General features: G+C 39.5%; 1 protein-coding gene across 1 annotated transcript; it reads right to left on the reverse strand.

Moving 5' to 3' along the window:
• Nucleotides 1–2435: 2435 nt before the first annotated feature.
• LOC101465973 (E3 ubiquitin-protein ligase TRIM21-like) lies at nt 2436–11837 on the reverse strand. Its single transcript, XM_012920013.3, has 2 exons — nt 11772–11837; nt 2436–7026 (listed from the first exon to the last, which is right to left on the reverse strand). Exon 2 carries the CDS (start codon nt 7015–7017, stop codon nt 5362–5364), a length of 1656 nt encoding a protein of 551 aa, XP_012775467.3. The 5' UTR covers nt 7018–7026; nt 11772–11837; the 3' UTR covers nt 2436–5361.
• Between the last annotated feature and the right edge of the window lie 3763 nt (nt 11838–15600).

The raw sequence follows: 15600 nt of genomic DNA on the forward strand, positions 1-15600 counted from the left end.
TGCATATGAAATAAATTGCTGCTTTACTGGCCTGACACATATATAGCACATATATTATTCTAAACTTCACCCCATTAGAGCACTTCGCTCTCGCACTGCACGCTTGCTTGTTGTTCCCAGAGTATTTAAAAGTAGAATGGGAGGGAGAGCCTTCAGTTTTCAGGCCCCTCTTCTGTGGAAACAGCTTCCAGTTTGGATTCGGGAGACAGACACTATCTCTACTTTTAAGATTAGGCTTAAAACTTTCCTTTTTGCTGAAGCATATAGTTAGGGCTGGACCAGGTGACCCTGAATCTTCCCTTAGTTATGCTGCTATAGGTGTAGGCGGCCGGGTGATTCCCATGATGCATTGAGTTTTTCCTTTCCAGTCACCTTTCTCACTGAACGTCTGTTAATAGGCCTCTCTGCTGAATCATACTTGTTATTAATCTCTGTCTCTCTTCCTCAGCATGTCTTTCATCCTGTCTTTCTTCTCTCACCCCAACTGGTCGCAGCAGATGGTCCCACCCCTCCCTGAGCCTGGTTCTGCTGGAGGTTTCTTCCTGTTAAAAGGACGTTTTTCCTTCCCACTGTCGCCAAAGTGCTTGACCATAGGGGGTCATATGATTGTTGGGTTTTTTCTCAGTATGTATTATTGTAGGGTCTACCCATTGTGATTTGGCGCTATATAAATAAAATTGAATTGAATTTAAAAATTGAAAAAACAAACTGTGTAGCCATCTCCCCCAAATTTCATGGCAACCCATCCAAGATTTTAGTCTGAACCTTGTAATGTGGACAAAAACAAGAGTGACCTGCGTCAATGAACACAGCAAACAAGGCAAATCTTGTCAAACTCTAGCCTATTTTATAAACTCAGAGTGATCACCTCTTATACAGGAACTAAAAGTGTCATTATTTCACTCAGGATTAACTGTACAGTATTATAAAGATTCTAAAGAATATGATATACAATAGTGCAATAGCCCTTTTGTGCCTTTGTGCAATAGTACAAGGCTTTCAAAGGTCACAGGAACTAATCACTAAAATCAAGACCAATATGTGGATGTGAGACAAAGCCATAGGTTTATATATCCTTCTGGACTTCTGAGATGACACCATCAAAAATGTATAGGTGTTTATAAATCAAGTATGGAGTATAAATAATACGTTATACTTACAGGTGCTTTTTTTTGCTTAAAAAAAGAGAAACAGCTTGTTTCATAAAATTGAGACTGATATTCCTGTTTCCTTTCAACATGTTAATTACTGAGACTTTGAGGCACTGTCAGTTTTTAAAAAATGATATGACTATGATATGATGATATGAGACATTATCTTTAGAACCAAGACTGGGTCAGGCTCTAATCTTATACTAATCTTTAAAGGAAATGAGAAAAAACTTTTGTTAGGTATAGATGCTGTGAGTGCTTGATCTACTTGGACACCTTTCGTGGAAATATTGCTTCAGAGAAAAAGCAATTTTAAACACCTATTTTAAAAGACTGCTTGATCTGAACTACAAACAGACTGGAGACATTGTTGCAAAAAAAGCAAAAATGCACAAGAGGAGCTAATAGCATGCTAAGATCATGTCACCTGACATAGACATGTAACCCTGAAAGTTTAAAAACCATGTTGTACTCTGCACATTAAGTGTCTGATGTAAAAGCTCCAGTATTTCATGTGCACTGTTAACCTTTATAAACACATTAACATATTAAAAATTATAATAATAAAAAATCATGTAGACAAAATTTGAACTTGTTGAAAAGCTTTAAGAGCACAAACAGGTAGTAAGTACACTATTCTGATTTTTAATCAATATAAGGTTAATATATCTGGGGAGACTACTATAAGCTGACTTTAGCTGACACACTAAGAAATATAAATTTACTTGTCAGTTTGCACCTATCCCACTTGATGACGCCATTAAGGTCTTTAAAACCTCCAGCAAGCTGTAACAAACAGGTTTTTTATTTCACACATCGAAATCAGCCTACCGATCTCTCACTCTGCTAGACGGCACATTTTTCAACCATTCGTACGCAAAAGACAGGTTTCCATGCACTTTTAGCTAGTCATTTCACTGTTACTAATTTTAGAATAACAGGTGCTTCCCTCATTTACAGATGGATGGATGGCAGCAGGGAGGATTGTTAAGGTGTTGCTTACTCATTCAGATATAGCATGAAGACTGCTGCCAGGAGATGAGAGATTGATGAAGCACTGAGGTTACCTTCTTTAGCTCTGAAATTGACTTTGAACAACCATTAAACTCAAGGACTTTTGCCATGGTTATAACAGTAAATCTTTGCAAGAGAGACCGAAAAGATGTGCATTCAAAGCACCGTGAGGCGAATCTAAATGAAGAGTAAAGAAAGATTGTTATCAGTTTAGTTTTATTAATGCTCAGTTTTTAACACTTTTAAGACTTATGAACCACATGAGCTATTACCATGTCCTAAAACCTGAAATAAACTAGTCTGCACCCCTCTTTAAAATAACTGGGTTTGCAAGGGGAAAAAAGCCATCTACTTTCATCCTTTTTCATTGCTTCAAGATTGCTCCTGTCACTATCGACATTCGTCTCTAACACAGAACTACACTACATGGGCAGGTCATTTCCAGCACAAACAACTATCCATAAAGATAATTCATTATCCCATCAAAGACTTTTCCTCTGAGACTCATCACTATGACACTAAACAGGGAGAAAAATTCCATCCTGCACACAGTCTAGGCCTGTAATCCCAGCAAGATGGAAACACCTGCTGTTAGCGAGTATGTCATTACCAAAACAGACACTACATTTTAATCAAGATAACTGTTCACTGCTACATTACAATGTGCCAATTTAAGGGACTAGGCAACAAAGCCTGAAATAAAATGTAAAACTGCTGCTTCACCCTGGATTTTCAAATTAATAATCACAGAATATGTTGTTGATACTACTTATAAAACTGTGTGGTTTGAAAAAGATTCTGATATTTAGGTATATTGTTGTGCTTGTGTTTGCTCCTGTGAATGAGTTCAGAAGAGATGAGTTTCCACAGTGGATCAATCTCCTGGCAAGAAACACACAATCCCCTCGATGCGAACATCAAAGAAGCATCCAAACCTGCTCCTTTAGAGTCTTACTCCTCACAGGCAGGCACGAGAACAGACCCGATTCCCCAAAAGCAAGCCAGTTCCTAATGAGGTTGGGAGATTTCAAACAGGGCTCAGACTCAGCTCTGCCCCCACAAAGCACTTCGAGACACATTCATTGCTCTATATTCACAAGTTTGACCTAGATCTTTTGTGGATGATGAAAATCCTTAGAGCAGATGTTTTAAAAGATGTGCGCTTAGATTTCTACAGCTACCTCTTCCTTTATCCAGAATTATAAAATTTGGAACATTGTCTAACAGACCCAAGCAGCTTCTTAATGGATTTTTCCTACTTCATTACTCATTAACATTAACTATAAATCAAGGTGTGTAATTCCCTTATGGCAATTGCCGTTTATTAACTGATTATCTGCTGTATTATTATTGACAGGCACATGCAATAATTAATCAACCCTGGTAAAACTTTGCATGCTTATTTAATAATGATGGGAAAAAACAGAAGACAAAAGTCTGTAGTTTTTGTGGGGGTACAACTAATGGTCTAGTCTACATACTCTCACCAACTTACTAGAAAAAAGGGTAGTAAACACATCAAACAAGTCTTGTGGTTATATATTTAACGTTTAAGAGACATTTTTAAAAACAGGTTTGCAAGAAAATATTTAAACACCACACAGAAAATTTGTGCATTAAGCTTTTTTCGATCTATTCTATATTCTAGATTTACCTTTATACACTCAAATTAATGTTGAAAGTAATAATCATCTTAAGTTGGTTTCCACTAAGATGACTTTGAATGAATGTATTCACAATTAGCATGCAAATGGCACCATTCACTTATGGCTTCTTCTTTATATGATAGCACTTTAACCTGTATTTGTGAGTGACACAGAAACCTGTATTCACATACAGTGATTTCCATGAGCCCAATAACGTCAATGACAGAATCATCCCTGTTTTATTGCCATATTGTGCGAGGGCCCAAACATCCCCTGCTTCATCTGTGTGCCCTTGGTATCTGACTCGCTTGCTCCCCCTTGTATTTTAAAGAATCATTCTTTTTAGCATGACATTGTGGCGCAACCGCTTTAGTGTCTGCGTTACAGACATATGGTCAGAGAATAAGGCATCCTCGACATGTAAGTTACATACGGATAACCCATAAGATAACACCAAGTCCAATGTGTGGGACCTTTAACAGACTGAACAAGATTAAAAGAGTTTACTAAGTCCATGAAGTTCTTAACCAGTGGCTTCCCTGGGCAACAGATGTGAAAATTTAAATCACCGAGCAGCAGGATCTGGTCGTACCATGATGCACAGTCAGCAAGAAAGTCCGAAAACTCGTATTAAAAATCCTTATTATTTCTAGGAGGCCGGTAAACTATCGCATACAGCAACGAAGGCGAGTGGCTTAGTTCACTAGTTCACACAAAGTCCAAAACTGGTGTAGCGTGTTGGTGAGGATAGCTGCCTAAAATCAAAGTGTGCTTTAAAAACAACAGCTAACCCCCTTCTACCACCAGAAGCTCTCGGGGCGCTAAAATAAGCACAGCCAGCCGGCAGAAAAGGCACTTAACTCACCAGGTGAAGTCCAAGTTTCAGTCAGACGGAGGAAACCCAACGCATGGGAAGAAAAGAAATCCTTCAAAATGAAAGTTTTGTTTGCCACCGATCTGGCATTTATTAAACCCAACCTGAGGGGAGCTGGGTCATAGACTTCTGTGGGAGCAACTACCCAATCCACCGGTCGAAAGGTTTGATTGATCCGCTCCCCGCCAACGCAGATGTCGACGGGAAGGATTTAAGAGGGCTCCTCTCGATAGAGCCGACAACGGGAACCAACCAGGAGTCCACAGAGTCCAGAGCAAGCGATGGCACCAAGAGTCATGGAAAAGATTGACGAATGGAGTGAAGATCGTGGGGAAGGTAAGAAATCCAGATTCTCAGCTTAACGAGGCGACGTCCACGGGGACCCCGTATCCTGCGTCGCTTCCACGTAGCTGGTGGCGTTGGAATGGCACAACACCGGCACGATGGTATTGCTTCCAGATAGGGAGGCAAAGAACCCTGGCTTCATCAAGCTGAACTAAAACTTTGGTGGATGAACCTGTTTTCAATAACGTCAGGTGATCATAAGACAGCGTGGAACTGACATCTTGCACAACGTTGGCTAAAAATAATAAAATGAGACAAATAAGAAAGAGCGGTAGACGGTGTGCCAAACACACAGGTGCCACCTTTACTTCAATCAGTTCATCAAATAAAATCAGTCATTGATCGACTCAGTTTGACTGACAGGACATATGATCAGAGGTGAAGAGTTGTTACCACCCTGATTCAGATAGGGACTGAAGTATGGGTGGAGTTTGTGAGTGAAGGAGCAGCCAGTAAAGGAGTAGATCAGAGCTCCAGTACCTACATCATAAAAGGAGACCAGACCCTCCTCATAATCCACAAACACCCCCACCTTCTCAGGGCCAGAATAAAGACAGAGACGGAATGAAGGCCCTGCACAGGCTCTGTATTCATTTCCATTCCTCAGCACTACAGTCCAGAGACCATACTGAGGTCTCAGCATAACATTTCCCTTCCTGTTGATCGACTCTCTGGCCACTCCCAAGTCCCAGTCAGTCTTTCCTTTAACCTGAACCTCAAAGTAAAATCTGCCTGAAGAGAAACTCTGCGCTCCTAAAACACAAACACAAGCAGAAAATCTCTCTGGGTTGTCTGGAACATTCATCCTCACATCGCCACAGTATACTTGCTTCCCATCATCAGACAGGATGAGATTAGGATACGCTGTATCAGGATCCAGAGTCACATCCACTGCATACTGCTGGACCGTCTTCAGCTCAGCCTCAAACAGCTTCTTCAAGTCTTTCCTGAGTGTCTCCTCCAGCTGAGCCACAGCTCTCACCACAGTCCCCTCATATGATGGTGGATGGACTCTGACCTCTGTCCAGTCCTTGGTGGGTGGAGCAGCTTTCAGGGACGAGAAGCTTTGGAGGAGGTGGAGGTGGTCTTCAGAGTGTAAGAGCTGCTCCACCTCAAAGCTTCTCTTCATCAGCTCAGAGACTTCCCGTTCCAGATCTTTGATGAGACCTTCAGCCTGTTTCTCTGTAGTTTCCTGTTTGTCTTCGATCTCCTTTTTGAGCTCCTTCAGGCGTCTCTCAACAGACTCCTTCAGAGCAGTGAGGACCTGAACACCTTCTGCTTTCTGTCTGTCTGCAGCACCTTTACTCGTCTTCACTGACTCTTTGATCTCTTGAATTTTCAGTTGTCTCTTCTGGATCATCTGTTGAATCACAGCCTCTGTCTTCCCCAGCTCTGCCTTCTTTCCTTCATATTCTTCTCTCAGAGGAACAAACTCGTGGTTCTTGTGCTCTAAAACAGAGCAGAGCATGCAGACACATGTCTGGTCGGTCTTACAGAACAACTCCAGAGGTTTTTCATGCTTCTTACACATCTTGTCTTCCAGGTTCTCCACTGCATTAATCAGCTGATGTCCTCTCAGAGCTTTCTTTGTCAGATGAGGCTCCAGGTGAGTCTGACAGTAGGAAGTCTGACACACCAGGCAGGACTTCAGGGCCTTCAGTCTGGTTCCAGTACAGACGTCACAGTAAACTTCTCCTGGTTTAGCAGCTTGTTGCTCTGAGCTGCTGCTGCTGGCTTTCTGCTGAGCTTCACGTCTGAACTGAGCAACCATCTCAGAGAACAAAGTGTTGATGTCTAGTTCGGGTCGTCTCTTGAACACTCTGTTACACATAGGACATTTATGTCTGCCATTAGTGTTCCAGTGCTGAGTGATGCAGTTTTTGCAGAAGTTGTGTCCACATGGTGTGCTGACTGGATCAGTGAACACATCCAGACAGATGGAGCACAGAAACTGATCTTCAGATTGCAGGTTACTGGCAGCAGCCATGTCTGCACTCTGAGGGAGAAGGAAAAGAAAAATAAGTTTTAATTGAATTGCATGTTTAAGAAGAAAGAAAAAGGAGTGTGTCAGTCTTTTAATCGTTTTGAGTTATTGCTGTGATGAGCAGATGAAGCACTTTAACCCTCTGAATTAACAAACCTCCAGGTGAGAGTGAAAAATGTGGAAATCACCAGAATGATGCCATTTGTCAAGGCCACAACAGACATGATTGGCAGAGTTTCTACTTTCTGATGGTTCTTGGACCATAACGTTCTTGAGCAAAGTAAAGCAGCAGCAAATGTTCTAAAAACAACAAAACGTGTTCTCAGTTAAAATTTGAGTAGAATTTGAGTAGAACTTGGAAACTCCAGAATATTGATCTATTGGTCCGGAGTCTGCGATTCAGTGTTTGATGTTCTGGTTAGGTTTCTATTCTTTGATGTTAGTCATGGTTCTGTTTCCTTGCTCTTCCCGGTTTAATCATTTGTGTTTCCTGTTCGCTTGTTTTATTAGTCTTTAGGTTCTTGTTACTGTGTCTCACCTGTGAAGTGTGCCACTTCCTGTTTTATTTTGACAGTCCCCTGTCTCACATGCTTTGTGTTCAGTTTGCTTTCCCTTTGCTCATTGTCAGGTTGTCTGTTCATCTTCCCCATGTTCCCAGTCTCTAGTTTTTTCCGCCTTCCTTGTGCGGTGCTCTGAGTTTAGCTTCTCCCAGTTTACATTAGTTATTAGTTTTTCTTATTTTTGTAGTCTTGTGTATTTTGCCTAAATAAACGGCCCGCCTTTTGTTTGTCTCCCTGTGTTGTCAGTACCTGGGTCCTCACCCTCATCTTTGATGACAGTCTACTGATATTGTTGGTGTAGTGGTAAACTTGTTCACAGTAGCTCAGTTCAGAATGAAATTTGAAAGGAAAAAGTATTTTCTTCATTTTTTCTAAGAAATCCATGTTAAAAGTGTTCAACATATGTTGTTTGCAATATTTTGAAATTCAACTATATACAATTAAGAAATTGTCATTTGTTGTCTTTTGCATTGTTCAGATTTTTATTAGTGCGTGTCCAAATGAGACTTTACAGGATGAGTTTGCTCAGCAGCATTAGACACGCAGTAGCCTGGCAACCTGTCCAGGGTGTATCCCGCCTCTCAACCTGTATCATCTGGGAGCCTGAATTTGATCAGTAGTCATGAAAATGGATAGATGAGGTTTGCTGATGGTGTTGCACCACCCTTTATTTAACTTCCTGTTCCTGTTTCAATTGTTCATGATGAAAATGGTGGTATGTGAGACAGCTCAGCTAACAAAACTCTCCTCACTCTGTGACAAACACTATTTCCTCTCAATGCTTCACAATAAAAGTTTGCCTGCGCTTTGCTTTTAATGTGAAAGAGCTAAAGGAAACAGAAGCACTAATAAGAAGAGGAAATGTGGAGTCAGCCTGAAGTCAAAAAGATAGGTGCGTTCCAAAGAAACAAGGTCATTGAGGCACGCAAACCCCCTGACTACGTTAACTGAAAAATAAAACAACAAAAAATTAAATAAAATATTTCTCATCAGATTCCGACAACTAAAAACATGACATTTACCTTAATTGGATGGCCTATATCAAATATAACAATAACATTTCTTGCTATTGCCAATATTAAGAAAACTAAAAAGGGTTGCGATGGTAATAAAAGAAATCACCATGTCTTTTCCTACAATTTTAAAATTAATGTGTAGAGCACAGCAGGTTCAGAACAGAACATTTGAACATTTTTCTTGTTTTAAGCTTGTTTGTTTTGCAAGGAACTGAGCTCTCTTTGCAGCTGAACAGCTCCACTCTCCTTTCTCTTCAATCCACTCTACAACAACAATCTCCTGCTTCCCTTACAGATTCATCCATATCCAAGTTGTTTGTTTTGCTCTGCCCTGCCCTCTGAGAAACCTGACACTGGCTCATTTGCATACTAACAGTGATTGGATGTTTAGCTGCAGGGAGCAATCTCTGCGGAGTGCTGTGTGAGTCTGCGCACAAACTAGTGGTGGGAATTCTGGCTCTTTTTAGAGAGCCGACTCTTTTGGCTCCCAAGCGGTTCTTGAGGTTATTTTGTTGCTTTAATTAATTTATTATGAACAACAATATAAAATTATGCACAAAATGAATTACTAATGTAAAAAAAAAACGTGTTTTTATTTATATATGTTTATTATATAAATAACACATATACTTTTATTTATTCACTCCACATAAAATGAAAAAGATTATAAAATATTATAATTATATTATATAAATTATAAAATACAAAAACAAACTGTTTACAATTCAACTTTTAACTATTTAAATTTTCAGTTTTTTCCTTTTAAACAAATTTAAAGCGAAACAACACAAAACACTGCAAACCACAACACAATAAAATATAGATTAAAATATGCAAAACCAAAAGAAACAAAATGCACCTTCATTAATATCACACTCAGCTGTCTGTGTGTGATCTTCCCATTGCACTGATGGGCGGACAGTTCTCAGGTGCCTGTGCAGGTTGTTTGTGGAGCTGGCTCTCTGTGATATCCTTTTCTTGCAGACTCTACACTCTGCCTTTGCATTCTCTGTAAAATTGAAATGGTTTCAGATTTTGCTTCTTTTCTTGGCGTCACTCATTTTCCTTATGATACCTCTCTAATGTGTCGATGTTGTTGCCCCTGGCTCTCTTTCCCTCTCTTCCTCCTGCTCTGTTTGTGTGCTACTGCTGCTGCCAGTGTAACTACCGCCCCTTCCCCCAGACCGGGGTGAGAGAAAGAATAGAGATTGAAAATGTGACATTATTTCCGGGGCAAAGCCGCAAAGGATTGTAGGTACGAGTGACAAGTGGTACTAGCTACTATCGCTGAAAACAGTCACACAGCGATAAAAAGAAACACAAAGAATGGCAAGAAGCTGTTGTATTATTAACTGCAATAGCCGGTCACATGACAGCCACAGAAAGCCGTCAGGTAATGAGATCAGTTTTAATTGGATTACGTCGTTGAAGAAAAATTGTTCAAGCCATGTTTCCGAAGTAACAAAGAGCCGACAGATGGCCTGGATTGCACTCATTCGAAGACCAAATATAACGTTCCAGAACACTCCAGCTCACATGTTAGTCTGCTCCAAGCATTTCCACAAAGGTAAGTCTTTTGTTGTAGTTATTACGTAATTTATCATAACATAATTGTTGATGTAGGTTACAAATAAGTCTTATATTGATTTGAATTGAATTCGTTGCACTATGCTGCTTTGTTTACTGTGGCTTTGCGAGCTAATGTTTGTTGTGTTTTGGAGGAAAACCAGCCTACAAAATGCTGGAATGCGATCCAGACTGGGCCCCCTCTATCAACCTGGGTCATACCGAGTTTAAGCCTGCTACCACAGCGAGATTTGCTCGGTTATGAGAGAGAGTGAGATCAAAACAGCCACAAAAAGTCCCGCATATATGTGCTCAAGTGTTGTATTGACGCAATCAAGTGATGAATAACTGTTTTCCAGTATGTTGTTTTGATATGTTTTTTTTTTTGTTTTGTTTGCATTGTTGATTTGTTTTTCACCGAAGCAGCTAATAAAGCACAATGGAATATAATTTTGCCTCTTTCTTGTAAGATTCTATAATAGAATGAAACAATAATGCCAGTTATAAATCAAGACAACAAATTGAATGAATTACGAAACACTTATTTTATTTCTATTGGATCTGAAAATGTTGTGTAAAACTACAACCTGAAAAGACAAATAGATTGCGTTGGCCTGTACAGGAGATAAAGAAAAAAAGAATTAACAACAGCTGTGAAATGGAATAGTCCAAATCACCAAAGTAAACTGGACCAGGGCTTGTTGCAGGGATCTGAAGTTACTAAACATTTTATGAGTGTATGCACTCACACTTAGGACCATAAAATAATAAATATATGCGTGATGCAAGTTGGGCAGCACACTAACGTCTCCTTCCGGATATCATCAGGTTCCCCCAGTTCTCCAGTTCTGCAAGTTGTTTACGTGCCCCACCCTCCCTCCCTCCTTGTTTTCAATTCTGTAACTTCTTCATTTCTATTTAATACATGGGGATCTGCCAGGCCCGGGAGCCATCGCCAGTCTCCGTCGAGGTCTTCCCCAAACCGCAGCTCAATTCATGTCAAAGCATTCACTTTTAACTACTAAAACGCTGTCAAACCTAAAATGAGGATGTGGGCCCAGCTAGTGAAATGTTCTTTCTCAACTTCTAAAAGCTTGACTTAAGGGGCGTTGCCTCCTCTTGTATCAGTGTAGAGCCAGCCCCGTTCATATGACTCATTTAAATGTCCTCCTGAAATTGAAACTCTTACACACATATGGTTTAAGGCCAGCTACAAAAATACATCTGTGCACAATTTTCAGTCTCAAACTGACTCTGAGCCTCTTTCTTAGGTTTTTGTTTGTTTTTTATGACCTCCATAAAACACTGGTGTTTAAGTAAGATCAGTGTTTTCTAGTCTTCTGCAGTTCTCAGTGCACAGCTCTTCTCTTTTCCTAAGTCCTTATCATATCTCCTAACAACTTTTCCTTGACCTCAGTGTTTTCATTGAGGTCAAGGAAAGCAGGTTAGGAATATGAGATAGGAGGTACTTGTGGACACCCAGAGGTTTATTCTCCTGAGCAGTGCCACAGCGAGACTCTTTCAAACAGCAGCTCCATGTTTCTACAGTAGATCAGTGGCTATATGAGGACATTTCTATTGAACCAATGTGACTGTGATGAACAGAGTGACTCACCACTGTTGCTGAGAAAAACCTGATGGACTCGGCTGAATCTTCTTTCAGAGACAAAGAGGACGCAACTGCAGCTCTGCTCCCTCATACATTCCACTTCTTGCTCCGCCTCTGCATGTACATGTTTGCATTTCCTGCATTAGAGGATCAGCTGGTTTGTAGCCGCCAACTGGTTTAGCAGGGGGCAGATGTTAGAAATTCTCTCCTTTCAGCCTGCTACAGGTACAGGCGACATCAGGTTAAAAGTTGTTCATCTACATTTCTGTATTTTTATTACTTAAAATATGTAAATATACTTTTATGTTCACATATATTTGTATTTTCTAATTAGTGTTCTTAAATATATACAACAATAACATTAATTATGATTAATTACAGTATATTGTAATTAGCATTATAATGTTATCATTATTATTATCATTATTATTAGTAGTAGTAATCTGGATTAACCGACTAGCCTGGCTCTGGTCGTTGACGCTGTGAGGGGAAGTACGGTGTACTTCCAGCGCATCACTACCAGCGCGTTTCAGCCTGCCGGCCACCGTACTGGTGATGGGAATTCCGGCTCTTTCTAGAGAACCGAAAGAGCTCTTTCGACTCCCAACCAGCTCTTCAGGTTGTTTTGTTGCTTTAATGAATTTATCAACAACAATATAAAATTATGCACAAAAGGAATTACTAATGTAAAAAATGTGGTTTTATTTATATATGTTTATATATAAATATATTCAATTTAATTTTATTTATATACCACCAAATCACAACAACAGTCGCCTCAAGGCGAGTTTTGGAGTTTGTACGGTGGCCCCTAGAGACAAAGCACGTACAAACTCCAAAACACATATAAACTCTAAAAAGCACGTGCAAACTCCAAAGCACATTGCTAGCGTTAACTGAACTTCCAAAACAGAGCTACCTAGATCACTTAAATTACACAGTTGAAAGCATATGTGTATTCTTTGTTTATTTATACACAAACACTCATATATATTCAAATAAAAAAAATAAAAAAAGTTCATTTACGTGTTACTACCACACACCAAAACTGGGGTTGGTACTTCCTGGCTTGTGTAACAACTAAGTAACAAAAGCTCAACACTGCCCCTAGCACCCTGGAGCACTTCCGTTGTGTGCTCCAGGATGAGTTTGTACATGTTTTGGAGGTTTCACGTGTTTTGGAATTTGCATGTGTTTTGAGGTTTGTATGTGTTTTGGACTTGGTACGTGCTTTGTCTCTAGGGGCCTGTAGTAAATATACTTTTCTTTATTCACTCCTCATAAAATGTAATAAATAAATTATATAATACAAAAAACAACTATTTACATTTCAACTTTTAACTATTTAAATTTTCAGCTTTTTCCTTTTAAACAAATTTAAAGTGAAACAATACAAAACACTGCAAACCACAACACAATACAATATAAATTATAATATGAAAACAAAAAGAACATGCACATTCTCTGTCATATGGGCCTGCATGAATAAACTTTCTGAATCCTTTATCATCCGCAACTGAAAATAGTTGTTTATGATTACTATACCTTTCTAATGTGACGTTGTTGTCCCTGGTTCTTTTTCTCCCTCTCTACCGCCCCTCCCCCCTCTTCCCAGCGCAAAGCACAAGGCTCGCATGCGGAGTGAAGCGGAAAAAAAGTGAGAGAGAGAGGGTGAGAGAAAGAAAAAAAAAACCCCACGGCTCGCTATAAGGAGTCGGCTCGCGTCGTTCACGTCAAAGATCCGGCTCTAAGAGCCATTTCGTTCGCGACCGACACATCACTAATTGTTTGAGCCATGCTACCAGACAAATACCATAAAGCATTTGAAGAACCTTTACCCCAACTAATTTTTAAGATAATGGCATCCAACTTTCCTTTTAAGAAGCATATTTTTTTCCCTTTTTTTTTTTTCAGGATGATCTGAAATTGGTCAGGTTAGAGGCATTTGATGAAATAAACATGGGATGACCCAGTGAAGAGCTTCCAGCTGTGAATCATAGGCACAAAGTTAAGCCTTCAGATTCACAAAGAAATAACACTTTCCTTACGAATTTTTGTCAAATCTTTGTTCCACTGACCCAATTTTAGGCCCAAATTTAAGGCTGCTGTTGTTTTGTTTTTTTACAAGAAAACTCAGTTGGCTGGACTTTGTGCTGCGTGGCACTGTTCTGCTTCAACTGTGCATCATGAAAACCAAAAATGAATTCTTGTATAGCTGTATGCATCTGGGTCACTCTGCTGCTATTTTACTTGAAAGCGCTCAAATAATCCTTTTCAGGACTTTGTTCCATATGTCCACTTCTCTATAAAATGAAGCTCACTGCTGAATAATTCACCACCTCTTGGAGTTGAGTTATAGAACCAGAGAGGGAATATTGTTTTCTCATAGCTGATACCCTAACAGAGCGATCTCTTCGAGGAAACAAAGTACTCACGCATATAATATTCCTAAAAACAGAATCATATTGAAATTTTAGTAATCTGACCAGCGTCTTAAAAATAATCGAAGCTATGGCTCCCATAATACATTAAAAGAATACTAACACACACACACACACACACACACACACACACACACACACAATGTAGCTCAACTTAATGTGCTTTGAGGCCACACAGCAAAAATGGTACATTCTTAATCTTCATGCCAGATAAGTCTACACACAGATTTCTGTATGCTGCAAAGTTGGTTTTTTTGGGGTATAAAAACTCAGGGCTGATTTATCTCTACAGAAATATCAAATTAATTTGTCACTTTGAAATTTGATAGCAGGTGATTAGTACTTTAAAAATGTAGGCTAAATTATTTGCAAACCTTTACTATGGTTATCATGCAAGCAGTGGTTTCTAATCTCCTACTGAGGTCTTTACAGGTTTTTATATCGGGAATAGCTTACTGTAGTATTTATGCTAGGCGAGGCTATTAGCTACCACGCTCTCCATCTAAGTGCAACTGTCTTTGTAAAAGAGATAAAGACATTTATTTTTGAACAAAACACCAAATGTGGATTTAGACTATCCAGCTTTCTTCACCATGTTTGTGTTCAGGATATTTTTTTAACACACTTAGCACAGCTACCTAATGCTAAAGCATGATAAAAACTACACATTAGCATCAGTGGTTCTTGACTGCAGCCTGCAGTGTACTAAGTAGCTACTTTCCCTTGATGTCATAATTTTACTGAATGGCTCCTTTTTAAGAATTGATGAGATTTAGCTGAATCAGTTTGTTGAGAGATACAGTAATAGAGATCTGGGGGTGGGGGAATTGGCAAATTTCAATTACTTAATGTCCAAACAGCTTGCTAGTTGCAGCTGATAATTTAGAACTCCGGCTCCTGATTAAAAAGGGGGGGAAAGCAATGTAGCAGCAGCCAAAATGCTATTAGTGAGTTCAAAACTGAATGTTTGAAAGCTTACTAACCAGGTAAACATCATTTATTTAATATGTGTCAAAAAGTGACTGAATGATGCACCAAAATGTACGGTCACATCTAATATCGCACCAAGATACCCAGTTTGTAAAACTTTAGGTAAATAACTATAAATTTGATATAAATGACAGTGATTATTTAAAGCAGTGGGGTCTTAAATGACAGCATGACAGTGGGAGCTTTACATCCCAGAATGCTAAATGGCTGTTTAACTGCAGGTACTTGCCTCCCTCCGTCTCACCCACCTGCTCCAGATGGAGGTAAGAGATATCACAGTGTGTGGGCTTCATTGCTGGAAGCAATTAATTCCACTAAGCAATGGGATGGTTTGTCAGTCTAGCTTGCATGTCTTTTGTATTTGCCTCTCATATGGCTGCATTTAATTCAAACGTAAAAGGGGA

This window comes from Maylandia zebra, linkage group LG13 (genome assembly GCF_041146795.1).
Source record: "Maylandia zebra isolate NMK-2024a linkage group LG13, Mzebra_GT3a, whole genome shotgun sequence".
NCBI lineage: Eukaryota > Metazoa > Chordata > Actinopteri > Cichliformes > Cichlidae > Maylandia > Maylandia zebra.

What these genes read in the sequence shown, in the direction of transcription:
- LOC101465973 (XM_012920013.3), bottom strand. Translation starts at nt 7,017, where the DNA reads ATGGCTGCTGCCAGTAACCTGCAATCTGAAGATCAGTTTCTGTGCTCC.